The sequence below is a fragment of the Mauremys mutica genome, chromosome 8 (genome assembly GCF_020497125.1).
Source record: "Mauremys mutica isolate MM-2020 ecotype Southern chromosome 8, ASM2049712v1, whole genome shotgun sequence".
Lineage (NCBI taxonomy): Eukaryota > Metazoa > Chordata > Testudines > Geoemydidae > Mauremys > Mauremys mutica.
The window spans coordinates 5838007-5865357 of record NC_059079.1 but is presented as its reverse complement, the minus strand read 5'-3'; the positions used below and the strand labels follow the sequence as shown (position 1 = coordinate 5865357).

The following is a 27351-nucleotide window of genomic DNA, read 5'->3' as shown; positions in this document are numbered from 1 at the left end:
TCTGCCTTGCTTATTTTTGGATTGCAAGGTCTCCTCCTGCTGTGTGTCTGTACAGAATCTAGAACAACAGGACCCCGATCTTTGGAGCTTTTAGGCACTATTGTAATATAAATAACAAAGATAAATGATTTGTGACTCTGAATATGCTTTTGTTTCTTTTTAGTTACAAAATAATACTACTTCAGCAAGTCCTGTTTTTGAAGCAAATGGTAATCAGCCTGTCTACCCAAACTCCCTTCTTCCAGTGAAGTCAGTCCAACACAGACCAGGTATCCACTTTTTATCTCTCAAATTCTTATACTGGTGTCCATCGCTGTAGTACCCAACTTCCCCCCAGGAGTTAGAGCTAATTATATATCCCTGTCTTTCCAACCCAGGTGTTTAGAATTAAGGCTTTTTTTGTTTGGGTTTTTTGCATGTGTGAGAGAGGAGTACTTACTTGTGGGGAAGCTATGTCAACAGTTAGGTTTCACTGTGTCCAGAACTTAATGCACAACTATGGTCATTTTAATCTTTTCTGGTGATGTGTTCTGCGTTCTTGTTCCCGCCTCTCTGAAATTCTGCCTTCGGCACCCATGAGTGCCGTTCTTCTTGTCAATGGATTCATTGATCCAGTGGAATGGAGGTGTTGTAGGAGGCCATAGTTGTGGAAGGAGAAGGCTTTTCTCTTGTATCCAGGACCTATCCCATGGAGGACTTTATTGTATGTATTTAACATTGGCTCTAATACTAAGTAAGTTTACCTGTGTGTAGGTAATTACTAGGGATGTAAAAGGTTAACCGGTAAGCATCAGTCTTATCGGTTAACACACCTTAACCGTTAACCCCGGGCCGGCCAGCCAGCCTGCCATCCCTAGCACTTACTAGAGCAGCAGTACTTGAGGCTTAGGCAGAATTACTGCTACAAAATGTATTCTGCCCTTAGCTTTCTCCATTGTCCCTTGATAATACAAGGAGGAGAGCTTCACCTCTTTGGCTCCAATGAGAGCTGCAATGCCTAGACCCAACAGAAGGGAAAATGAGAATTTGAACCACAGCTTCTCTCAGATTCTCTCATCTCTTGTCAGTGGGCATAGTATGTCTTTGTTTTCACTGTTGACAGAAGGCCTGAGAGTGCTCCAGCTGAAGTCAGTGGAAGAATTCCCATTGATTTCAGTGGAAGCAGGAGCTAGTCTATACTGTAGACGGGGTTTTAAAAAGTCCTCTTACTGGTGAGTAAGAAATTTTTGTGGTTGAATGTTAGCTTCTGCTGAAACTAAATAAATTCTAGCCTTTGTGACTAAGTGTTGTGTAGGTGTTTCAAGTCTAGCCTGTATGTAGGAGTGGCCCAGTATGTCATACCAGTGGTCCAGCTATTTCAGCATCCTGGCATTGACTGTGGCCAATACCAGCTACTTCATTGGAACCCTCCAGTAGGCAGCTGTGGGATATCCTGCCCCCAGAAGTTTCCTTTTAACCTTGATAGAGGCTGACATATGCTCTGAAGCATGTGTCTGAATGTCGCCTCATATTATGAGAGTAAGTAAATCTGGAACTTGTGTTCACCCTATCTATTCTGCTATTTTTTGTATATTTATTATTTGTCTACTTTCTAAGGTAAACAATCCAACTCTTTTCAATCTCTCTTCGTATACATTTGTCCATGCTCCTTATCATTCTCGTCAACAATCTATGAACCCTCTCTAGTTCTGCTGTATCCTTTTTGAGATGAGTCTGCAAGAAGAGAACACCGTAATGTGGAGGAGGGCATTCCTTCGACCTGTTATTTTCTATCCCATTCCATTTGCATCCTAACATTTTGGGTTTATTTGTTTTTTGATTACTGCTGCACATTGAGCAGAGGTCTTTATTGAGCTATCTGCAGTGATGCTGAGAGTTCTTTCTAAATTAACTAGCAACTCAGGAATTATTAACTACTAACTCAGTGTAAGTTATTCCCTCTAAGGCATATAACTTTGCATTTATCAACAGTGAATTGCATCTCCCATTACGTTGTCCTCTCATCTAGCTTGGTTAGGTCCCTCTGAAGTGCCTCATTCATCTGATGTTGACTAGTCTGGGTTTTGTTAGTGGTGAAGCACTGAAGTGACGAAATTCACAGTTGCCAAATCATTAATAAGTTATATAGTAAACACCAGGCCTAGTATAGAACTTTTTTTTGGCACCCTGAGGTTAATTTCTTGCTGCGATAAAAACTAATTTCTTCTGTTTTTCATTTCTTAAACAGTATATAAACAATCTAGGGAAACTCATTCAAATGCCCAATAGGCAATTCTTTATGTACCTGACTGGAAAATGGCTGGTTATTTTTACTCACCCATTACTCTTTCAAGAGGTCAAATATTCTGCTAAAAATGACAGTTAAAAAAACGAGTGAATGAATACACTCAGTGTATTAACTTAGCATTCGTGTTCTACACCAGCGGTTCTCAAACTTCCTTGCACCATGACCCCCTTCTGACAACAAAAATTACTACACACCCCCCCCCCAGAGGGGGGGACCGAAGACTGAGCCCCACCGCCCTGGGCGGGGAAGGGGCCAAAGCTGAAGTCCCAGGACTTCTGCACTGGATAGGGGGCATGTAACCTTAGCCCTGGGCAGTGGGGCTTGGGCCCTAGCAAGTCTGAAGCCCAGAGCCAACACCAGCCTTGGCGACCCCATTAAAATGGGGTTGCAACCCACTGTTTGAGAACCCCTGTTCTAGACCCTCTAATACCAGGCCCAGGATCAACTGCTGGGAAGATGGGGGGAGTCATGTCTGTAGGAGAAGGTTAAACCTCTGAAACCGTAATATAAAATTACCATTAATTGGGTGACAGAGTTGACTGTTCCCATTAAACTATCCAGATTTCAAGTGTAAAGGCTTGTTCTTGTTAACACTTACTCCAAAGAACACTCCATTAAGGAGGTGAGGCCTCAGAACAAGTTGCTGGGATAAAGGAGTTTTCTCATATCATTCAAGTTGCTACTGAAGCCTAAGCATAGAAGTGGTTTATCAAACGAGTGACTAATGAGAACAAAACTGCACTGAGCTTCCTCCTTTCTTAAAGTTTCAACAGAAAAGGAAACTAGGTGTCGTCATACAGCGGTATCCTTATCAGATCACAGGCAGAACAAAAAGCTAATTAACACATCTTGCGTCCCTGTTTGTGCACAAATTTAGTACAGAACGCAAGTTGGAAATGTCAACTTTTCACTAATTCAACTTACATTTAAATGACTAGTTTACTTTCTGGTGTGAGGAACCGTCTCTTTGAAGCTTACGTTTTAGTCTCATTGCGGTGTATCTAAAGTAACATTGATCAGAAGATGAGAGACTGAAAGATGATTGTGGCTTTGAGTGATGCATTAAGTATTTCAATGAGTGGCATTAAAGGGACACAGATTTTTCACCAATTTCCAAATCACTCTAGTCTGAAAATTTTGTACACAACATATGGCAGTTATAAGTGACTCCCATAATTGCCATCACTGAAAGGTGTTGGCAGGAAAAATGCTTTTCTCTGTGGTTCATCTTATTTTGTGCCTTTGACAGCACTTTGTGTAGTCTGTCTTACTCTTAACTTGCATAGCTTCTTATTCTGAAAAGACCTTTACAAACATCACTGGAGAGCAGAAAAACCCTTATTTAAAAATCAGTAATAATTCAAAAGATGTTATTTAGTGGGTGCTTCATTAGAAACTGGAGCCTTTTTAAAAATTGGTTAATTAAGAAAAAAAGATTTAAGTTGACAATATCCCCTTAACATCTACTTTGCTTCCTTTTGCCAGTATGCTCAGAATATTACCTTCTACAGGGATTTCTGTTTTCTGTGGCACAACACAGCAGTATGTTATGTTTATTAAAAAAAAAAAAAAAGTAAAACAGTGAATTATTTGCATTTCATTCTTTAGGAATCCTACCTACAAGAATTCTGGAAAATGGTTGACAAGGTTATGGCAAAACAGTGCTTAACCGTTTGAACACTGATTTTAGCTAGCATGGTATCTGTCAGCATGGATAGTCGTCATTAGAGGCATGGAAAAGCTTACACGTGCAGAGATATTGAAAAGATTAGGCCTGTTTAGAGAGGAGACTAATAAAAGGGGACATGATACAAAAGGGAAATCTGATGCTCCTAGTTACCCATTCTCATAGTACAAGCACAAGAGGCTGGGTTGTTTTTTGTACACAATGCAAATTAATGGCAGAGAGTGAGTGAGGTTATTGAGTCCAAACAAGGGCACAATAAGTAGGTAACGAGGACTAGACGCTGATAAGGATAAAACCCACAGTTACATAACATGAGAACAAAATATATAACGGGTATGAACACTTGTGTTTCAGGGCATAAGCAAACCATTGATCTGTGTTCAGAAAGAAACATCCCCTATGGACAGGTTATTGTGTAATGGTTTGTTATGGCTTGCACATTTCTGTGAAGCATGTCAACTCTCAGAGCTGGGGAATGAGCTGAAATGGAACAGTAGGCTGATTTGGTATGCTAATTGTCTTGTTTACAAGTCTAGTCTACGTTCCTCCATTTTTCCCACCAGTCTGAGAATCTGTGCCTTCCTGTTCCTTGACTCTCCCAATTGCTGCTATGGGAACTCCTTTTCTTTTTAAACAGAAGGACTTGGAAAAAGTATAAAAAATGTTGTAGCTCTCTGCGAACACCTGTGTACTTGCACTGAATCCTGCTAATCCCCAGGATTTTTGTTAGGTGATGGTAGCATGCAGGTGGCTCTTGCAGCAGTCTGAGCAGTGCTGCTTGCAGGGCTGACTTTGTATACACCATGGTAGCAGGAATAGGAGCTACTTTCACAGTAGATGCATGATAATTGCTTGTATTTCTACCTTGTATTTCTGTCCTACTTATCAAACTAGCACTACTTCGTGTGTGTGTTTAATTAGCATCCAAATTCTTTTTTGCTTTCTTCTGATTTTGGTGGAGAGATGTCCGCCTATAATGATGAAGAAAAGCAGTGAACATTTAGGATAGTTTAAGAGCACACATGTAATCCATATTGATTTCCTCCTAACATAGGGTAGGTTTGTTTAAGCTGCCTTTGTTCTGCCACACAGAGATGCTCAGCAGTCAGCCTCTCACCATAGTAGATAACGGCAAAAAGAAAAAGAAAAAAAGGAGGACCAGAGCCACAGACCATCTCCCAGGGAAGTTTGAAGGTTGGTGTCAATTTGCAGTGTCTCTGATTTATAATGTCTGTGTCTTCTTGGCCCCTTTCAATTTTCGAAGCAAAATAATTGCTGTTCGCCAGTGCAATGAAAATTAACACTGCTTCATCTTTTATTTCTTCCATCACTTGTTTTCTTCAGTGCCTTTATTCCTTATAGTGAGCTCTTTGCCTCTGTATTTCCATTGTAAATTTGTTTTTAGAATAGGCAAGGTGCAGAATATCTAAACAAGTGTTTGGTTTTTTAGAATATTTGCATACAAACTGTTTCTATTAAGTAACATGTACCTGCAAACGTAAACCATTTTAGAACAGCTCAATGTAACTGAACTGATCAATTAAAAAAAACAAAAAACCTGCAGAAAATAGCACCGAGTGAAAACCAAAAACTTGAGGTAGTTACCCTAAATATCATTTTAGCTTTAATATTTAAACTTCAGGAGGTATTTATTCTATAGATTTCTAAACCTAGAGCATTTTCTGATTAAGAAATGATGAAACATTTTCCTCTTTGAAAACTAAGGGCTGATTTTCTAATCTTTGAATCCCTAATTAGGTAAGATATTGAGAACATAGGAAAAGTAGTTGAGATTCCAGCAGTCATTGAGTTAGAAACACTTTCTAATATTAATAGGATTGCAGTTTCACTCCTACAAGGAAATCCATTCCTGTGTTGTTTTGGCGGCGATCAGAACAGATAAAAATTGAAGTGTAAGTAAAGCTGATGCATCTAAGTGAAAATGCTGCGTAAATGCAACTTCCGCAGTTTATTACTAAGGGGAGTTCTCATAGTTGCCATCGTATTAAGGCTTTTCATCAAAACAGTAGCTTGTCTTTACAATTCACCAAAATACTTCTGCTAATGTTTGCTTTGTGCTGGTTTTTCTGGCAGACTTGTACAAGCTGACTGCTGAGCTCCTTGGTGAGGGAGCATATGCCAAGGTTCAAGGTGCTGTTAGTCTGCAAAATGGGCAAGAATATGCAGTAAAAGTAAGTATAGGATCCAAGGAGGGAGTGTTTTTATTTGTGTCTGCATATCTTATTCCTCATACTGACTCAGTGATAGAGTACCTGCAATAATTGAGTAAGGAAAATGGAGGGCTCCTTATTTAAAAAAACAAACAAACCAAAACTCAAAACGGTCCTTTCTGGTGATAAGTAGCATTGATAGACATTCTGTACCATGCCCTCTGGAATGAACTGAAATATTTTAGCAGTGAACAGAGTTCACACAAAATAATATACTATATAATGGTTAGACTTCCCTGACTTTTCCTTTCCATCCTATTTTGAATGGAATTCTAACAGCTGGTGTTTTAATTTATAAAAGTGGAGGCAAAAGGTCTATCGGAAGCATTTTTCTTCAACTTGTTTGAATAGCTTGTCATCTGCCACGTTGCTCCTATCTTTCTGATTGGCGAGTAGTCCAAGAGGGCCTATTAAATAGCTATGAGCTTTCGACAGAACAGCTCAGTATACAGAGTGCACCCACTAACCACTATAGCAGGGGTCAGCAATCTTTCAGAAGTGGTGTGCCGAGTCTTCATTTATTCACTCTAATTTAAGGTTTCGTTTGCCAGTAATCATTTTAACATTTTTAGGTAGTCTCTTTCTATAAGTCTATAATATATAACTAAACTATTGTTGTATGTAAAGTAAATAAGGTTTTTAAAGTGCTTATTTAAAATTAAATTAAAATGCAGAGCCCCCTGGACCGGTGGCCAGGACCCAGGCAGTGTGAGTGCCACTGATAATCAGCTTGCGTGCTGCCTTCGGCACCCATGCCATAGGTTGCCTACCCTTGCATTATAGTTACGTTTACTGCTGTTTCCCATTCAAAGTGTAGGAAATACCTTGGTAAAGGTAAATACAGTGATGCAACAAACTCTTTAATGGCACCAACTTTGGAATTATAGAGTATTTGCGACCAGCTTTTAAAAAGAAACATTTTGTGCCTGTAGTTTTGAGGCAGCGATTAATTGCAAGTATAAATGATAATATCTAGACATCTATCTCACTACCTGATTGTCTAAACACTATATCACTTGTGACACAATACTGGAGAGACAAAAATGGAAGCTGTTTTGAAGCCTCTTTAAAAATCTGGCCCTATAGATACTGAAAGCCTTTATCATTTGATTTGTTGAGGTTAAAAACTGAGACTAGAGCATTAACAATTTTATGAATAAACTACATTAAGGTATATACTTCACCGGTAATATTGGCTTCTGAGCTTTCCTTTTTTATGGGTGAATTTTGTGCTTGTGAAAGTGAGAAACTATAATATTGGATATATAGCCAGTGATAGAACCTGTAGCTGCTTCACAAGCTTCCAGCCCACACATCTATCACTTAATTGCAACTTTTTTGTAACACCCTTGCTTTTCCAGTCCTCACCCTTTTGTTTTTTCCCCTGAGCAGTGCCTGAAGTGCAGAATTGTATTGCAGCTTCCTGGTATTGACAAAGATTTGCTCAGACCTGTGAACGCATCACACTTGGCGAAGTTATTGAATTAACTAACCAACTCTTATCTTGCAGTGAAGTCAAAACTGTGTCATTAGATGCCTGTAATAACCAATTCTTCATTTCTGATTGCTAGATTTGAGTCATGCCATAAAACTCTTTCTTGTAAAAACTCTAAAGGATTTCCTTTTCTGGCCATGTAAATTTAAAATGTGGTAATTTGGGTTTTGAATGTCCCTTTTTCTCCTCTTTTCCAGTTCTTAGATTGCCATCATTACTATAGTATCTGCATGCCTTCCAGTGCTGCATTAAGTGCTGTGACTAACACCTTCACATGTGAAACTAGACAAGCCATGGATGTTTCCCTGGGACAGGGCATGACTGGGATTTGAACCCAGTACCTCTGAACCCAAAGCCACAACTGTACATGTGGGCCACAGAGCCATTTTTAAATATGGATTCCAATTCTTTTAACAGATAATTGAGAAAAATACCGGACACAGTCGGAGTCGTGTTTTTCGTGAAGTAGAAACATTGTATCAATGTCAGGGTAACAAGTAAGTATTGCTTATTTTCGTCTTTAGAAGGTGTCTCTCAGAACTGGTGATGTAGGAAGGGACAGAAGTGCATTTTTCTCCTTCATATCAATTTTAATTTAGCCTTAATGTTTTGGGTGTGTAACTCACATGCCTACTACATTTTATTTGAAAGTTTAAGAAAATATTGGGGGAAAAAAATGAAATTTTAAAACTTATTGGCAGCCAGATCAGCATGGAGGTAATATGCTTGAATGTTAAATGGATTTCATTCCAATACTTTTTTTTTTGAAAGTCCCATATTTGTCTGAAAAGACCTTAGATACCATTATCTCAGTATTTGCAGTGTTCCTTATTATTTATTTGTTCTGCAGCAAGATTACAGCTCCACTGTGGCAGGCTTTGTACAAACACATTTAACCATGGAAATACTGGAGGGATGGAGATAATGTTGAGTTATCAAAGGCAATTGAAAGAATGACCACCTCATTAAGCTTCATTTTCATACTGCCTGGTGTTACAACTGCTTTTGTAAGGCCATTTCTAAAACAACTGGTAGAACTTGTTAGATTCTTTGAGGGATGTATCGTATCTCCATTTCTGGTATGCACCTAACAATTCATGTGCATCCAATACGTAAGTGATTAAAAAATGAAACTTTAATGACAGCGTGCAAAGTATGAATTTCATATTTACTTAAATGCAGACTGACCTTGTATGTTGTAATTCTTAAAGCAACAAGGGATGTTTATACTTTCTGCCGCAATGAACACAGCCTAGCTAAGCAACGCTTAGTTGTGACCTGTTGGTTATCACACTGAGCCCAAAGTCTACCAGACAGATGTTGCTGTCTCCTTCAAACAGTGTTAAGTTCCACTCTATGACTTATAGGGAAGAAGAATGGCGAGTAATTATTTTTGTTTTTGCCTTCAGGACAGGCATGCTGTTCCAAATTATTAACTGAAAACTATTACAGCTCATTTTTCTCTGTTACCATTCAGCTGTTTTCTTTTTATAACCCTGCCTAGTAAACTGCTTTATTTTTCAGTTATGTGAAATTTAAGTAGTGGAATCTGACCCGTGTAAGGTGAACATACATTTATTTTTTTTTAATCCCACAGACTACAAAAATAACCTGTTTCCCAATTAGTATTCTCATTTTTTGGTTACTTCTAGCACTTCATATTTTTAGCATATAAAGAAATATTTAACACACTTTTTCCATTGTTTGCTTGTTTTATTTTCTCTTTAAGGAACATTTTGGAGTTAATAGAATTTTTTGAAGATGACACAAGGTATTACCTTGTCTTTGAGAAATTGCGAGGAGGTACTGTACATCGTATTTGTTAATTTTTATTAAGAGTTAGCATGAGCTGTCATTTCTTCAGTGTCTTAAAGAGATCTCTTTTTAAAACAGGATGAAGGATTTATTTTAAATGCATGATAAGGTGCATATTGATGTAGCTGATCATACATTTACAAATCTTCTGCTTTATAGTTAAATAATGAAATGTTCAACTTTGTTAGGCTGGAAGATTTGGAGTATAATTATCAAGTCAAATAGTATCAATAGAGAAAGGGGGGAAATGGGATGAAATTTCAGAAATGGTTTGCATGATCTTAGCAGATACAGACACCTCCGGATGTCACATTGTCACGCTGTCACATTATCACAGCACTCTCTGTGGCAGCATTTTACCTCCTAATAATATGATGTAGATGTTCAATCATTTATTATTTCTGGAAAGCCATGGGGAGCTGTTGCAAATAATACCTTGCTTCTGGCTTATGACACTCAGTTGTAACAGCTTGCTTATGAATCTTTTGAGGGCTTGTCCAATTAAGCATGCTTGGCCACTGGTTTTCAGCAACATGGAAACTGATGGGTTAGTAAGGAGGGTGTCTTAACCACCTCGCAAGGGAGTGGGCTTTCTGCCACTGCTAGTCGGGCAAAAGTAGTGCTTAACAGGAGACAGTGCTAGGGGTATCGGTGTTCATCCATGGTTTTTCTTTAGCAAAACACTAGATACAAATTTTCCATTGAAACATCAGTAGTAATGGCATATTTCAAAAAGTAACATGCTTCTCTTGTCCTTTTAAAATGCTGGCTGTTAACATCCCCAAACTCTGATATTGAATTGTGTCTTTTGCAGGAATTGCAGTCTTCCCATACGAGTTTAGTTAAATAAGGCTTATCTCAAATAGAAGCTGGGAACAGTCTTACATTAAGTTCATGCTTTGAAAGCATGAGTTCCCTTTCTGTCTGCCTCCCTCCTTTCATGCTCTTCCCAAATAACTTGTAACCCATTTTATCAGAGTGTAATAAAGGGGCTGGGTGTATAGCTCCTGTATCAGTTGGGTTTGTGGGGGTGTACTTACGAGTTATAAGAGGGGCTCTCTCCTTCAGCCCACCTTCCCAGCTGAGGTTGGGCTCTGAACTCGGTGTCTATGTGTAAGTTTTATATCTGTGTATTGAAACTAGTTCCATTGAAACACACTTGAAATAATGTGAGTTAGGGGTGAAGCTCTAATTTCCTATGCCTGACATGCAACACTACATATACTCTATCAGATACTGGTTTTGTCCTCAGCAGTGTGTCTGGCACCTCTGACTATAATTTGGTTTATGTGCAAGGTTGTATTCAGCTCTCACATCACTTTGCAAATATATTTGTATGGGACTTCATTGCCTGAGCTATGTGACTGTGCAGTTAGCCAGAGGGTTGCATAACTTGCACTTTCCCATTGCAGTCATGCCTTACTGTGACCGGGTAATTGGTTAAACAGACCGTCAACTATCGCTAATCTCTTTGCCTGAGAGCTTGTAAACAAAATGTCTAAATTGCTTGTTTAAATTAGGTGTTTTTTTGCTTAATTTATATGATTAACCCACTTGAATGTGGAACAAGATTGAATTTAGAGTACATATCATTCATTTGTTCATTCCAGAGCATCCGAAAGGTCTTCTCTCTCCATTCCCAAAAGTCCCTTTTGAACAAATGATACAGTATACATAACAAATTTTATCAGTGATGATGCTGATGACACACAAATGGGGAAATTGTAAAAATGAAGAGGACAGGTCACTGATATGGAATGACCTGGATCTCTTGGTAAACTGCGCGCAAGCAAACAGATGTGTGTTTTAGTACGTCTAAATGTAAATGTATACATCTAAGAACAAAATATGGAGGCCATACTTACAGGATGGGGGACTCTATCCACCACAGCCCCCAAATCTTTTTCAGGGTCGCTAATCAGCTGCGCATGAACTCCCAGTGTGTTGCAGTGGCCAAAAGAACTAATGCAATCCTGGGAAGAATAAACGAGAATCTCACAAAGGAGTAGAAAGGTTATTTTTATGTCTGTTTTTGGCACTAGTATGGGTTTTAGTATAAACTAATACTATGCAAAAGTGGCAACAGCTGCCTAATGGATAAATATGGGGGAACATCACCCTCCACATAGTACAGTATGTGAGGTTTTCTTCCTGGGCATCTACCAATTCAAAATAATAGGACTGAAGTAGCTCAGTGTATAAACATCCACTGCCTCAAGGATTTCATATCAGCAGGCAGCAATTTGTCCTTGGTCCTCACTACCTGACCTTTCTGGTAAATATAACAATCGTGCTGAGTCCGTGGTGGGGAAAAAAGAAAAGGAGGTTAGGGCCATTTAGAGTGGTAGGAGTCTTTTGGGCAACATTAACTGTAAGCCTTGAAAGATTTTATGTTGAAGGAAAATCTGCACCTATTTGCAGAAAAGTCTTTATCCTGTATTAAAGGGACACTAATATTGTCTGAAAGTTGATCTGCGTTCACTAGTGTTGTCTGAATGGAATCCTGAACAAGACCTAGCACAGAGTAGGACATTCTGCCCAAATATGTCAGGATCTCACCTTGACTTTAGAGGAAGTTTTAAATGCACATCAAAAGAAGAGGTTGGGTTTTGTTTTTGGCACTGAGGGACAAAAGTGTGTCTCTTGATCCTACAGCAATTTATTCGTCAGTCAGGCGTAGGTTACACAAAATTAGATGACATCCAGGTCATTCTTTACCACAGCAGATATAGTCCCACTGTGCTGTAGCAAACATTCAGCAGCAGCCCAGGTGCTAGGCCATGGTTAGCTCTGTTTTTGAAATTCACTACCAGGCCAGTGCTATTTTACACACACAGCATATTTGCATATCTGCAGCAATACCCACTTTCTACCAAATCAGGGTCTATTGTGCACTTTCAGTTCATTATAATATGCTAGATTTTCACTCTTGCAAAACTGCGTACAGGACTGGTTCCAGGCACCAGCGCAGCAAGCAGGTGCTTGGGGCGGTCAAAGGAAAGGGGCGGCACGTCTGGCTCTTTGGCGGCAATTTGGCAGCGGGTCCCTCAGTCTCTCTCGGAGGGAAGGACCTGCTGCCGAATTGCTGCCAAAGAATGAAGTGGCGGCAGTAGAGCTGCTGCCGATCACGGCTTTTTTTTTTTTGCTTTTTTTTTTTGGCCACTTGGGGCAGCAAAAACGCTGGAGCCAGCCCTGACTGTGTATCAAGTATGCCTTCTTGTATCCTTTTTCTGTCATTCTGAGTTTTGTCCAAATGTGCTAGTTACCAGCAAGCTAATCCAAAGAATAATCAAAGACATGAAGGATTCTAAAGTTTCTATTCCTAGTTACATTGACGTTTTCCATAAAAATATAAAGTAATACCGAATGAAACAAAACCCATGTAACATGTTAACTGAGCAAATGTGAAATCCTATTCTAATTACGAATAGTCTTCTAAATTTTAGCACTGTTCACACTGGGATCAGACCTGTGCTAGTTACAAAGAGGTTGACGCTAACACAACTCCAGTCCCAATATATGCAGGGCCTTTGGGGTTTATACTGGCAGTATTTGCATTCAGTAGCTCTGCTTCAAATAGTCTTCTCTTCTTCTGTTGGCCTGTCACTTTCACAGGTTCCATCCTAGCCCACATACAAAAGCGAAAGCACTTCAATGAACGGGAAGCCAGCCGGGTGGTAAGAGACATTGCGTCTGCTCTGGATTTTCTGCATACAAAAGGTAAAAAAACCAAAACCCTTCTATGTGCTCCTAATTGAGGTTCTACATGCCAGACAAATTACGAAGTTTAATCCATAAATATTCAGAACTAAGCATTAACTTTGCTAACCTTCCAGTCATGTCAAATTTTCCTTCATCTTCCCAAATATTTTCTAGTACGAGTTGTGTTTAAGTGGGTATCTCCTGTTGGAAGATTTAAATCACCAGCCACGGAGAGTTAATATTGAAAGTTAGGTCTGTTTTTGTTTGGTGCTTAAACCAGCATGTGATGGCTATTGGAACAGAACTACTTTTACTTTTTACAGTCTCCTTTCAGTCTGACCTGGATTCTTTTCACAGTATTTATTGAGAATAGCTCTATTCAGTTACAGCAGCTTATTTTTACAGTAAGATCTTTTCTCCAGCCTAAAGACTCCAACCATGCTAGTAGCTGCAAGCAAGCGAATCCTCATGCCTGGCTGAAGACGAACTTTGTGCAAGAGCAAAAATATGTGCACGTCTTTTTGTGGAAAATCATCTCACTGCAGAATTTGTTCCCTGTCCTTTTTACAATTTGGGTGGATTCTCAAGCTCTAAATTTAAATATGTTGTATGTGTTTTGCACAGCTTTAATATATTGACACAACTCCATGGGCACAATTAAAACAGTTACCATTTGGCTGTTTGGTGGTCTTATCTGAATTAAGTTACTTTGTTGATTGACACCTGCTCTCATCACTGCACTATCAGAGTGTTTGAATTAGATTGAATGTAACCAGACATTAAATCTCTCTGTCTGCAATGGACTGTATAAAGGTATTTACTGCTTGCCCTTGTTCCACCGTACAAATCAGGATTGCAGATGTTCTATAGATTTAGGATTCTGTGTGTCAAGATATTGAGCACTCTGGTCCCAGTTCAGCAAAGCACTTAAGCATGTGCTTATCTTTAAGTCCCAGAGCTACTCATGTGCTTAAGTCTTTTGTTGGAGTGGGGCCATAGTGCTCAGCACCTTGCTGGATTAAGCCCATAAAAGGTAAAGAATCTATATAATAAAATTCCAAGATTGTTACTCTGAAGCCTAAAATGTCTGAGTCCACGTGAAGGGTTTGAAGCAGCTACAAGCATGGTTGAAAGTTTTTGTTCAGAATTTCATCATGTTCAATCATCAGTGGGATTTGTGGTCTGATGTCCAGTTAATAAGTTCTTAGCCATTTTTAGCTGTTTATATACATGTGACTTTAGAAATTGTACCTGGACAACAGCATGGGCTTTCGGCTACTAATGTAATGTTAAGCAATTGAAGAACAAATAAAATGGCAGACTTAAGGTATATAGAATATTGTATATCTCTATGCACTTTAATACAGAAGTCAAATTGGGGGGTGGAATACAGAGAAGATCTTAAGCTAGCTAACCAGCTGATGGAACTGATTTATGGAGAAAGATGTTTTGCTAATCTTAATAGCGTGGCTATATGATGACTAAGGTGAGGCAACGATCTACAAGTGTAAATGTTGCGGGAGAGATTCTAATGGAGTGATGACAGTTTATAGCAGCTGAGGATCTGCCCCTTGTGTCGTGTGGTTTGAGAGTTATGGCTTAGAGTGATGCCACAGGAAGTTCAGGCAGAGTATGTAGGGAAAGTACAGAAATTGTGAAGGTTATAGTAAAAGCATATGTTAACCTATATATGGGTTACTGTCTTGTCCATGGTAGTAACTGTTCAAGACATACCACAGATGTCAGCATGTTGCGCTTTCCTTACATTTGCCCAGACGTGGAGAGGTGAGCGTGTCTAGCAAAAGTAGATTAATTTATTTAAAAAAAAATGGTTTGCATTTAATATTGAGGCACTTAGTGCTGGGAAATGTCACTAGTAAAATCCACGATGGCTTAGTTCCCCACTCAGCTCATTCCTTGCTCTGGTAATTACTGTCAATCATTAGCTTTCCTTTGGAAAGGGGAGACAAGGGAAGCGTTTGCAAAATGGCTTCATAAACAGTGACTCAACTTTTTGTTTGGCCTGGTTTGGATTTTGTCATTTGGTGAAGAACAGTACAGCACGAACATTGCTGCAGAATCACCTGCAGTAATATCTCCTTTGATTTCCCATTTACTTTATGGTTCTACTGTGTGGCATTAAAATAATTAGTAAGTGGCTCACACAACATTAAAGTAAACAGGAAATTAAAGCAGTGTTATCACACATCATTTTGTCCTGGTGCTAATGCTGCTAGTGACTTCTTAACTCAAATGTTCCTTATCAACAAGACAACTAATCTTCCAGTTAGTGATATTCTAAAACTTAAGGGAATGATAGTTTCCCCGAACACTCACATGGCACACTTGGGAAGAAACCCCATGGCTAGCTAACAAACCATTGTATAAATATTTAAAAGGCGGCTGCTTTCCTTCCAAGGCACTGTGGAGTAATTACAAAGTGAATTTGTTACATAATGGACCCAAAAATGCAAATGAGAATCTGCAACCCACAAAACCTTAACACACAGCAGGGAAATACATTGTAGGAGCTGAGGACAAATATTGGGATACTAGCTAGAAATCCCAGACATGTTGTCTTAAGACAATCTTGATCACAACACTGTTCCACACACAAAGGCGGGTTGCACCAGTATTAACACTTTGAAGAATCCTTTTGGTTAGAAATATAACTATTTTTGTTGGTAAACTGCAGGAAATGGCTTAATGTCCTAAACTAATAGGCTTTGACTCTTCTCCTACCTGGTTATCTATAAAGCACCCTTACTTTCTCATACTTCAAAATAGTAAATAGCATGTGTGTCAAAGCTTAGCAACTTTTGAAAAATTATGTTGCTGAGACGGTCATTAAACTGCAAACAGGTTAGTTGTGCAGTTCAGTGATTTACTTCTGGCAGTTCATTTGCTATAACCTCCCTTCTTAGGTTTAATGTTGGATTTAATTTTTGGTAACTGGCTGATCAGGTGCATGAAGCAAGTGCTTCAGTGCTGTAAAACCACCTTCATGTGTTTTTTGTATGGATGGGTGTTTCAGGTGCCTTCTTAAGACTCAGTTGTTCTGTGGTGCCCTCAAGAAATCAGTTAACAATCAAATAAACTTCCAAATTATTCCCTTTTCTGGGTTTCTGGATGCTTCCGATTATCTGGGTTTTGGTATAACGGGGTCAGCACCTACCTCTTGTGGGCGCCCCCTTTTCCCTGGCCTGCAAACACAGCTCTTTTCACGGGGGAGGGGGGTAGGCACCCACCTCTCGTGGATGGCCCCTTTTCTCTCAGTTAGGTATGAGCCTGGTTTTCTTTGTTGGTCTTACATCAGGGCATTGCCTGCCTCTCACAAGCACTCCCCCGGGTGATGTTTCTCTTGGCAGGTCTTCAGCAACTTAGCCCTCCGGCCGAGCCACATATGCTGTCCCCCCTTCCGGGGTATACAGTCCCAAGTTCTTATTTCGGCCCTGGTATGGGGCCGTAGCTCTTAGGCTTCTTCCCAGAGGCACTGCCTTCTTCAGCCACGCAGTCGGTACCTGCAGCTGGTGGTGTTTCAGCAGGCCTCCCTGGGCTCAGTCTTCAACCAGACCAGCGGGGCCCATCTGGGTACCTCGCTGGCCTGGCCAGGTTCTGTGCTCAGTCCCCCTGGGCTTCAGCCCACCCTCATTTACCTTCCACTGATCCTGCTGCTCTTCATGCCAGCCAGGCACCCTGGTCTTCAGCAGCCTTCCCTGGGTTTCAGTCCTGTCTGCAGTGAGCTGTCCACGGTACTGCTGCTGCCCTTTCAGCCAACCAGTCATCCAGTCTTCACTTCTCGAGCTCCACCCAGCAACTGAACTTCTCTGCTCTGCTGCTAGTCTTATACAGTGCCCTTCTCGCCCCCCGATTGGTCATTCCATCAGCCCCTCTGATTGGCTGCACGTATGTGTAAATATTTCTTACAGCTCATTGGTTTTAATAAGCCACTTAGTGCACACCAAAATAATGCACTGAGTAATTCCAAAGTGTTTCACAGCGGGACATGTACAGTGCCATCCAAATATACGCTGCTCATCATCTATTTATTGTCATTAAAGAACCTTAGGCAAGGTAGCTTTTTATATCAGACCTAGACTCAGAATAGCCCTATGAGGCAGCCTTGCAGTGAAGAAAGGTAGAATGAGATAAAAAATTAAGGGAATCTAACGCACATTTTATCAATGTCTTCTCATATGTTTTAGGCATTGCACATAGGGATCTGAAGCCTGAAAACATATTGTGTGAATCTCCAGAAAAGGTGCTCTTTTATTTTCTTAATACCTTGTTAAAGTTAAAATTTTCATGTCATGGGGACTGACACCTGTGTAATTATTTTGTTAGTTTCTGGGTTCCATAATCCCTCAACTCTTTTTCTTTTCTTTTTTTCCCCTCCCCCCTTCTTCCCATTTTCAGGTGTCACCAGTGAAAATATGTGACTTTGACCTTGGTAGTGGAGTGAAACTGAACAGTGCATGTACTCCAATAACTACTCCTGAATTAACTACTCCAGTATGTAAACCACTATTTCCTGCTCCATTACTTATACTGTAAAGCAACCACTGAGACCGCTAAAGGAAAGGTTATAAAGGGCTTACTGGAACTACTCTAAATATGGAGAGATCATACTAAACCAATTCCTGGTCTAGGGGCGCAGAGACTGTGGATTGCAGGCTTTCTCTGTTTAAGGGGTAAGGGAGGGAACTCCATGTAAATGATTGAGAGCCATCCAGTTATGCGCACAGCTACTAGCCTTTTGCAAACAAGAGAGATTTGTTATATTTGCAAGTTGTCTCTTGTCTGAAATTAAATTGTAAACTTTTGGGGGTGAGGAGCCATGTTTGTGTTTGTACGGCAGTTTGCATGACGGATGCCTGATTTTGACTGAAGTCTCTGGGCACTGTCCCCATATAAATAGTAAATAGAACAGAAATCAGTGTTCAAAACACTAAAATGTGCCCATTGCAATTCCAGTTATAATGAACTTCCAACTGGAGAGAAGCTCTGTTTGGGGAGGAAATCAAATCACCATAACTTAGCTCTGTTGCTTCTCTTTTAAAAATAATCCTTCTGTAAATAGGAAAGGAATAAAGAAACACATCACAGTAGAAGATGCACCCTTTGAGCACAGGTCTAGTAGCTAGGACTGTCCATCTCTAATATACTACCTCGGATTTTCCATCTGAGGAGGGAAAGGACAATAGTCACACCCATTACATAAGAACGGCCATACTGGGTCAGACCAAAGGTCCATCCAGCTCAGTATCTGTCTACTGACAGTGGCCAATGCCAGGTGCCCCAGAAGGAGTGAACCTAACAGGTAATGATCAAATGATCTGTCCCCTGCCATCCATCTCCACCCTCTGACAAACAGAGGCTAGGGACACCATTCCTTACCCAGCCTGCATGAACCTCCTATGAACATTCTGTGTCTTTCATTGTTTAACAGATTAAATATAGTTAGCATATGCAAAGGATATTTCTTGGGCAGCTGCAAAAACAGCTTAGGTGGCTTTCGGTCCATAAAAGGTTTGTTTCCTCAGTCCTGAGGGGATGCAATACAAAAATAAAAGGATGGAAAAAGTGCCCTGGTGGTCCATCTGCTACTGACTGTGAAGGAATTGTTTCAGCTTTTGATTCTGTTTGATTGCACATGTTTCTGCAAGCAGCTTTTTCACATGATTTATCCTTCTCAAATGCCATCACGAATCTTGCTGCGCCATCCAAAAGCCAGCGGTGTAGTTAGCCAATGATAGCAGTAACATACTGTGTGCATTAGTTGGTGCTTGTGTGCAGTCTATGAGACTTTGTGATTCACAGCCAGGAAAACAACTTGAATCATAATTTTGGGGATTCTCTAAAACATCTGACTAAAAGCTAGTGATCCTCTTAAGCCAACCAGCTTTTTTTGCATTCTAAATATTCTAAAGTATTTGTTAGAGTGTTTAATACACATATATCTTGACAGAGATCAGTCTCAGAACTTTTAAAATTTAGTGTATTTGTTTCTCTGGTAGTTCTGACTGTTGCCCAGCAACTGGTATAGTAGCTGATTATTTAGCTATTTGTCTGCCTTTTTGCTGGTCACTTCTAAGTGGTGTGAAATCTGTCATTACTAAAATTCCCCTTCCTCGTTTGTTTTTTGAATAAGGAGGCTTTTGCGTAGCTTTTATTTTTATGGGTATAGATTGGGTTTAAAACGCATTTTCAGTACGTATTTATACAATATTATTCAGTGTGTTTCCTAATATTTGGAATTGGTAGCTGAGCCTCGGAGGACTGAGCAATTAAATTATGTGCAGAAGACTGAATTTCAAGCTACATTACTGCTTTTCCGCTGTCTGTAGTTGTAACACACATTGCTACATAAACCCAGACAGTTTATTTTTGGCAGTGCAATGAAAGGATAATCTAACAGTGGAGCAGGAGTTAATTTTTACAATTTTTTATAGAAGACAGTCTACTTGTATTGCTAGATTTTTTTTTGTCATAAAGGCAATTAGTTAGATATGCATTGCATTCTGAAAAACCATAAACGTTAAACAAACTTTTTTCAAAAATTTTCAAGTGCTCTGTGCTCCTCTTACCCCTGCACACCTAGGAAAGCTAGAGCTGGATATCTCGCGTAGCATTTTGCATGGTGAGAGAACTTTCTAAACAGTAAGCCTCTCCGCAGCCCCATTTCATTCTTGAGGGATGTAAAAGCTGAATAGTTCTGACTTAACAAAGCTACGTTGCCCCTGTTGGAGCCATGATTAAAATCCAGTACATCTTGACTCCCGGTCCCATCTTTAGACCACTTCTTACAATCACCTGGCATTACTCTTAAGTATGTCATCTTTGATGAACATCTTATCCACTTTCATGGTCGCCTTTTTGCATGTTGTATTGGTTGCATTGATCGTTCATTACCACTCCCATTGAAAACAAATTTGAATTCTGTTTACTAGTGTGGTTCTGCGGAATACATGGCACCAGAGGTGGTTGAAGTCTTCACAGAGGAGGCCACATTCTACGACAAGCGCTGTGATCTGTGGAGTCTGGGTGTGATTTTGTATATCATGCTCAGTGGCTATCCCCCTTTTGTGGGGAACTGTGGCACAGACTGTGGCTGGGACAGGGGAGAAGTCTGCAGAGTCTGTCAGGTGACTGCATAATCTGAGATGTTTGGGAGAGATTTGTATAACCATGTGAACTTTACAGGGCTGGCTGGCACATGAGATTGGGCTGCAAAGCAAGCCGCTCTGGGTTTTTCCTATAACCCAACTAGTAATCCTCTGAGAGAATAAACTTTAATTCATAAGTGAGGAGGGTGAGGTAGAAATGTGAGGTATGGATGCTAATATACTGAGTGCCCCTCTTAAATTTGCAGTCTGAGAGTTGGCAACCCCTCTTCCTCTCATGGGCTAGGAGACTTGTATCTTGGAGTTTGGGCCTCTGGTTACGTTGTCACTAGCTGGGTTTAACATAAACTACCAAAGCCCTCCAGCTAAGAGTGAGAAGTTGGGACCTGCTGTTTCGAAGGGTATAGTGTTTTTTGGGTTTGGATCATTGTAAAGGGCAGGAACAAAACCTTTTCTCTTACTTGTAGTTAACATTTAGTGTAAATGAATATTCTTTTGGCAGAATAAGCTCTTTGAGAGTATCCAGGAAGGCAAGTATGAGTTTCCGGACAAGGACTGGTCTCATATATCCAATGATGCCAAAGATCTCATCTCAAAGTTGCTAGTTCGTGATGCCAAAGCAAGACTTGGTGCTGCTCAGGTTCTTCAGCATGTATGGCTGCAAGGGGTAAGTATCCTTTTAAATCATTGCAGATTGGCTTCTCCTGAGTCAGACAACAAGCCATCTTCTTCAGGCATGGCCACTGCCCATATCTGTATTGGTGTGTGCCTTGTTTAATCAAGTAAATAAAATCCAATGGTTTTATTCCTCCAGCTGCTGTATGCACCCTGGATATGTGATATTAATAGGAATCTATCTAGGTGCTAATGTAAGGCACTCTTTTTGCTCCCCAGCATTACTGGCCTGTGCATTTAAATAGCTTTCCCTGTGGCTGCCAGGCACTGGACTGGAGAAATTATTTTGGGGACATACGATCTCTAATACAGTGATTAAGAATCCTGGTAAATTCTAGGTGAGGGCTTTGAGGACCCTTAATATTTTGCATGATCTTGTATGTTAGTTTCCAGTTCAAGAGAGCATGTACATCATATTTGTACTAGATACAAATATAGCTTGTTCTGCTCTTGTAGTCATACTATATTTAGAGCTTCTCAGTTATTAAACTGCCTTAAAGTTGCGCAATTATTGAATTCCCTCTGGGATCTCTTTTAAAGACAGGGGAGTTGAGAAATGTGTTGAGTCCTATTAATGTCTTTGGAAAACAGAAAATCTGTCATTAAATATGAAGTGTTTTGGTTATAACAATGGGGGGTGGGCAGAGACTAGATTTCAGTTGGAAAATCTTGGGCAGCAAGTACAGTAAGGAAATTTACCTAACTTTGTAATTAAAATTTTATAGCAGGCTCCTGAAAGGGGATTACCCACGCCACAAGTTCTTCAAAGGTAACTGACCTTGTTAAGAATCTGTTGCTTTAGTTGAGAATAACATAACAAGACAGGCATTGGACTGGAACCCTCAGGGCAAGAGGCAACAAGGTAGAACAAAGCTAACATGGACCTGCACAGTAGAAGCAGAACTGAAAGCTGTCCAAACGCCATGGGAAGAATCCCAAAGTGCAGCAGGAGACCACCAAAGATGGAAGGCAGTGGTGAAGGCCCTGTGTTCCACATGGAATAAAAAGTCATGAGAGCAAGAGACATTTAGTTGAGATGACACTTACTGACTAAAGTCATCTCACCACCTGGGTTATGGGGGAGAGCGTTCGGGGAACAACTTGGGAGCACTCCTTTAGGGAGAGCACACTTATTTTGCACATATGGTTGCTATAATTTTTTTGTTGTGCTAATGCTTGGGATTTTTTTAATCTAATCTTGATTAGTTGTGGGAGAGGCAATAAAGGGCATTCCTCTGTGTTGAGATGCTTGGGGGGATTTGAAGGACGAGATGGTAGGTGTGGGGCACAGGAGGAAAGGTATGTAGGCGCACCTTGTCTGAGGAAGCTGTGTTTCAGTGATGGGTGAATGATTGCTGCACACACAGGGTCTGATCCTTCTCCCATTGAAGTCAGTGGGAATTGTGCCATTAATTCAAGAGGGAGTAAGATCAGGCCTCAGAGACAGAGTTTTGGTGAAAAATGCTGAGCGACGGGCCCTGTGACAGAAGGGTTTTGCAAGTCTGAACACCCAGGTCCTATTCCTAGCTCTGCCACTGGATCGCTGTGTGGCTTTGGGTGAGTCACTTAACTTCTTGGGGCTCGTTCCCCTCTGTAACAAGAGCATTGTACTTACCTCACTGAGGTTTATGTACAGTGTCTAGTTATAGAGAGGCTGAGGTCATAATAGCAGCAGGATTAATTTATTTCTAAAGTGCTTTCTAAGTCTGTCTTACTTCTGTGGCCCCCATTATTTTAGTATCAGTACGCTTCACAATCTTCTAATGTATTTCTCCGCACAATACCCCTGTCAGAGGGGAAACTCTTATCCACATTTTACAGAAGAGATACGAGGTACAGAGAGACTGTGACTCGCCCAAGGTATCACAAAGTCAGTGAGAGAAAAGGGACTTGAACCCAGGTTTCTGGAGTCCCAGACTTGTGCCCGAACCATGGGACCAGATCCACATTAGAATGTGAATCACTAGTCGTACTAACAAGTACAAGTATGAAAACAAAACCTGAAAGTGTCTTGCTTGCTAAACAAATATTTCCTTAAGAAGACTTGGCAGGTGCATAGTTGGGTCCTGTGGTTTCTGTGCACATGTTGTATAACCTGATTTTCCTTTTCCTGCAGAAGGAACAGCAGCACGAAAGACCTGACACTTTTTGCGGCAGAGGCCATTGCCCTTAACCGTCAGCTGTCGCAGCACGAGAATGAGCTGGACGAAGAGCAAGAGAACATGGCTCAGGCCGTGTGTTCCATGAAGCTTTCTCCCCCATCCAAATCCCGCTTAGCCAAACGCAGAGCAATGACCCAAGCCACCAAAAACGGTGACTTCCAACCAGTCGCTCATGCAGCCCTTTGACATGCTGACCCTGCTGTAGCTTCCAGTGGGATTGGTCAGCTTTACTTCATGTATTTTAAAGTCTAATAGACATTGAGGTTTAATGACTTAGTAGGAAGCTCATTGATAAAGGGGCTTGTACCTTTAAATGGATACATTTTGTAGGAATGTTTTTGCTTGACGGATTTGGTTGATTAGGACAATTTAATCGAAATTCTTTTTAAACTAAAGAAAGCAAGGTTGCTGCTTTGTTCCCAGAGATGATGAAACCACTAAGCTTCCCTTGTTTTCTCTTAAAAGAGCCCACTTTAAAATGTAGACTTGAGGACATTTGGAAAAGTTCTTCTCTTGCTTTGCATGTCAGAGCACAAAGGCTTTCTAACCCCAACTCAACCACCCTTCTGTAGGAAACCATGGTGCTGCTCCTTTGGGGTCTCTTGGTGCTGCTCCTTTCATCAGCTGGAGCTGCTGCTAATGACCTACTCCATACATTTCTTTCAACCCACCAAAAGGCCGTGAGTGCCCCTTGTCCTTCACACCTACTGACTCAGGAAGTGCAGAGGATTCTTAAGGTTGGACCCTGCAATTTGATGAGCACTCTCCACTCCCATTGGCTTCAGTTGGAGTTAAGCACATCCTGCAAGATGCTGAGGATGCTCAAGCATGTAACTGGCTCAGGGCCTTGGAAATGAACCAAATGCCGGGAAGTAGATTTTCATCTTTTGAGGAGGAGGTTTAGGCAAGCGTGTGGACCCAGAACACTGTTTTATTTCTATACCAGACACCTCTTTATATTCTCATAACTAGAATGTACTCAGACTTACCTCTGTTTTAATACATTAAATTCCACCTTTTCTTGCCAGTTACATTCTTAAATCTGAATCTGATACAGTAGTCTTTGCAGAGGAACTTTAAACAAATGTATGTTACACTAAGGATAATGATGTAGGGAATCTTTACCTCATGAGGAGCATGTCCCTAATTACTTTTTCCTGTATTATCCTGACTGTATTTCTTGATGTAGGAGGGTGAATGCACAGGTTCCAATCAAGTATTATTTTGGTGAGAAATCTGAGCTTTCCCAGCCAGTGGGAAGATACAGTGTGTGAGGGGGCACGGTCAGGCACTTGCAGCAGTCAAACCAGGTGGGTGAGGTTTAGATCAGAATGGTTTTGTTACTGCATTGTTACATGATGCAGACTGAGCCCAGGTAGTTCAAGAGCTGCTATGGAAGTGCGTTGGCCCAGATTTTCAAAAGTCACTAGCAATTCCAAGTATTCAACTTGAGGTACCTGAACCACACTTAGTTTTCAGAAAGCGCTCAGCACCCACACTGCGAAAGTTGGCCCCTTTAAGTTATCTCAGGCTGGGCACCCAAAAGTGCTAGTCATTTTTGAAAATTTACACTAGTGTGTCGTGGCAGGTGAAAAATATGCCTTCAAATTTCAAGATTAATCATCCCAGACAGCTAGAGAATGAACACAGGAAACCAATCCAGCAAACCAGTGGAAATGGAGAAATCTGAACTATAGCAGATTTCATCACCCAGTCTGTCAGAGAGTTTCACATTTGCCTTTTGAGAAGTAAGTGTGTGTGTATTTTTATATATAAATATTTTTATACAACATGCTGTATTGGTGACTAATAAGAAAATGTTATACTTTATTTAAACTATTTTATATATTGTCAGTGGTAAAGATTATGAATTGTGCTTAGCCTCGTTTTTTAAAATATGTTAAGTTATAGATTTAATACATTCCATCATTTACTATGTATTTCTGGTCTGATTTTGGAGACTGAAAACTCAGGAAACTATTTGCTTACCCCTCTCTGTGACACTCTTGTTAACTTGTGTACTGAAAATTAAACTTAATTTACCTTCTATATTGTCTTATTTCTTTATCCATCTCTGGTGTTGTAATAATCTCTTTACGGTAAAACTAATCTCTAGATTTTTAAGGCCAGTCTGACCTCCTGAGTAACTCAGGTCATAAATTTCACCTAGTGATCTCCTGTGTCAAGCCCAATACCTCTGCAGATGCTACTATCCAGTGGAGGTAGAAGGAGCCGCATTGTCAAGATGAGGGAAGGCCAGTTGAGCAGAGGCCATGGCATCTCCATGGATCTTGGAAGATCTGCTGGCTTACTGGCCCATTCTCCCTGCTCGTTCTGTAGGGAACAGTAGGAAATGAAGCCTACTATGCACATATTTACACACAAACATACAATGAGGAATTGCCTGTTTGAAAATCAGAGCTGCTGCTGCCCGTAGGTCCTGCTGAGAGGGCTGGAGGGAGAGATGCTTCAGTATCTCTTAGGGTAGCATCTGGCTCTTGTAAATGTAGGTCGTACTGTTGTTTTGATTTTAAAATGTGGTCACATTGTTTGATGTAAAGGCGTGCACCCTTACAATCGATGCAGACCATTATGGCTATTTGTACACCGTAAATGGGTAAAGACTACTGTGCATATAGAAGAGAATTTTAGCCTTCGGATACATAGAATCCAGAAGACATTTCTCAACCATCCCTTTAAATTTGAGACCATGCCCTTAAATGCAGGTGAACAATATATATTTGGCGTCAAAGCAAAACTTATGAAAAGATTCTGAACATCACCTGATGTCCTGTAGTCTCAAGTTCTAGTTGGCACATATTAAGATTTGGAGATGACGAATTTTAAGAGGAGGGATACAGCCATCTGAGCTAACTTTAGCTGGTTCTTTTTTTTTTAGGTGTTCAGCGGAAAAAACATTACCTTGTGAAACTGGTTGTAGATTCCCCCCATACAAAGTTAGAAGCTAAGTGAACCTCCTGAACTTGACCAACCTTTAAGGAACCTTCTTTACTCCATTAAGAACTTTTAAAGTTTTGAATGTTGTCCCAAAATCTTCATCTTGAATGTGGTTTTAAAAATGAATGAACAAACCTAGTTCAGATCCTACAGGGATAGATGATCACAAATTTGCCGTCTTATCTTTAAATGCACAGCAGTTCACTAGGCAGAGTACAGATTGCAACGCTGAGGGGTGTAGTGTCTTAAAAAAACTGGAGGAAGCAGATGAAAGATACTGTAGTGTTCAGTAAATCTTCTCAAGGAGCTCTGAACATGGCCAGAATTCAAAGCCAGACAGTCAGCATCTCTGATTCATCAACCTTGTTGAGTCCCTCCTTGGTGATCACCTTCATTTTAAAGTCAGCCCTCTGGTCATATCCTGTTCCAGGTACTTTATTAAAATGTGTGTTAGATGCATCTGTTTTTTGCATCCAGCAGGAAATACAGCAAAAGGGAGAGGGAGGTTCACTTTTTTTTGTCTTCATAAATAAGAGGAGTTATGCTCCAAGTACTACAATATCCATAAAGGGGGTAATAGTGCTTTTTAGCTCTGTTACCACTAAATGCTTTTACCCCTCTTACCTCCTGTGTCTTCATATTAGAATTAATGATTTCAAATATGTTAGGTCCTAGTGTTTTCTAAGGAGTTTGGTATATTTGGTATGTCTTTGCCATTTTTTCTATACAAGTAGAAAATTCACCCCTTTGCCAGCAGCTTAAATTCTTCAGTTTTCTTGCTTCCTGAAGATGGATAATGAAACACAAGATTAGGTACTGGCTGAGCTGCGTCCTTGGAGTATCAATGGTTTTGCCCTTGTCTTCACAAGCCATGCCTTTAAGGTGGCCTACTGGAAAGTGTCTCGATTTCTTTGCTGAATCACATCAGAGCCAGTGGGACAATATAAAAGAGGCTGAATCACCACTGAATCACTCAGGTTAGCAATTTAGAGAACTCCCTTGACCTGTTGCAACACATCAAGGTGCCATCTAAAGAGGATTCGTGTTTCTACAGATTGGTAAGAGTGACAGGCCCCACTCACCTTCAGGACCTGATGAATCATCCCCATGACTTTTACCTGAGCCAGTGAGCAGCATAACCATTTTTCTTGTAACACGTCCCTTCTTTCAAGGAATGTTTTACTTTAGTCGCACATTCTGCACACATCTTTGTGT

At 40.4% G+C, this 27351-nt stretch overlaps 1 protein-coding gene across 3 annotated transcripts in view; it reads left to right on the top strand.

The window, feature by feature from the left end:
- Positions 1-25216, top strand: part of MKNK1 (MAPK interacting serine/threonine kinase 1) — a 34245-nt gene extending 9029 nt beyond the window's left edge. Inside the window, exons 3-14 of one of the 3 annotated variants that reach the window (XM_045028203.1) lie at positions 164-269; positions 5067-5168; positions 6069-6166; positions 8118-8197; positions 9430-9503; positions 13131-13235; positions 17423-17478; positions 17634-17729; positions 20168-20362; positions 20844-21008; positions 21742-21785; positions 23133-25216. In XM_045028203.1, coding sequence (XP_044884138.1) covers positions 164-269; positions 5067-5168; positions 6069-6166; positions 8118-8197; positions 9430-9503; positions 13131-13235; positions 17423-17478; positions 17634-17729; positions 20168-20362; positions 20844-21008; positions 21742-21785; positions 23133-23364 — 1353 coding nt within the window. In that variant the 3' untranslated portion in view covers positions 23365-25216. The remainder of the gene's footprint in view (positions 1-163; positions 270-5066; positions 5169-6068; positions 6167-8117; positions 8198-9429; positions 9504-13130; positions 13236-17422; positions 17479-17633; positions 17730-20167; positions 20363-20843; positions 21009-21741; positions 21786-23132) is intronic. The other 2 variants (XM_045028204.1, XM_045028206.1) reach the window with 2 other exon arrangements.
- Positions 25217-27351: the final 2135 nt, after the last annotated feature.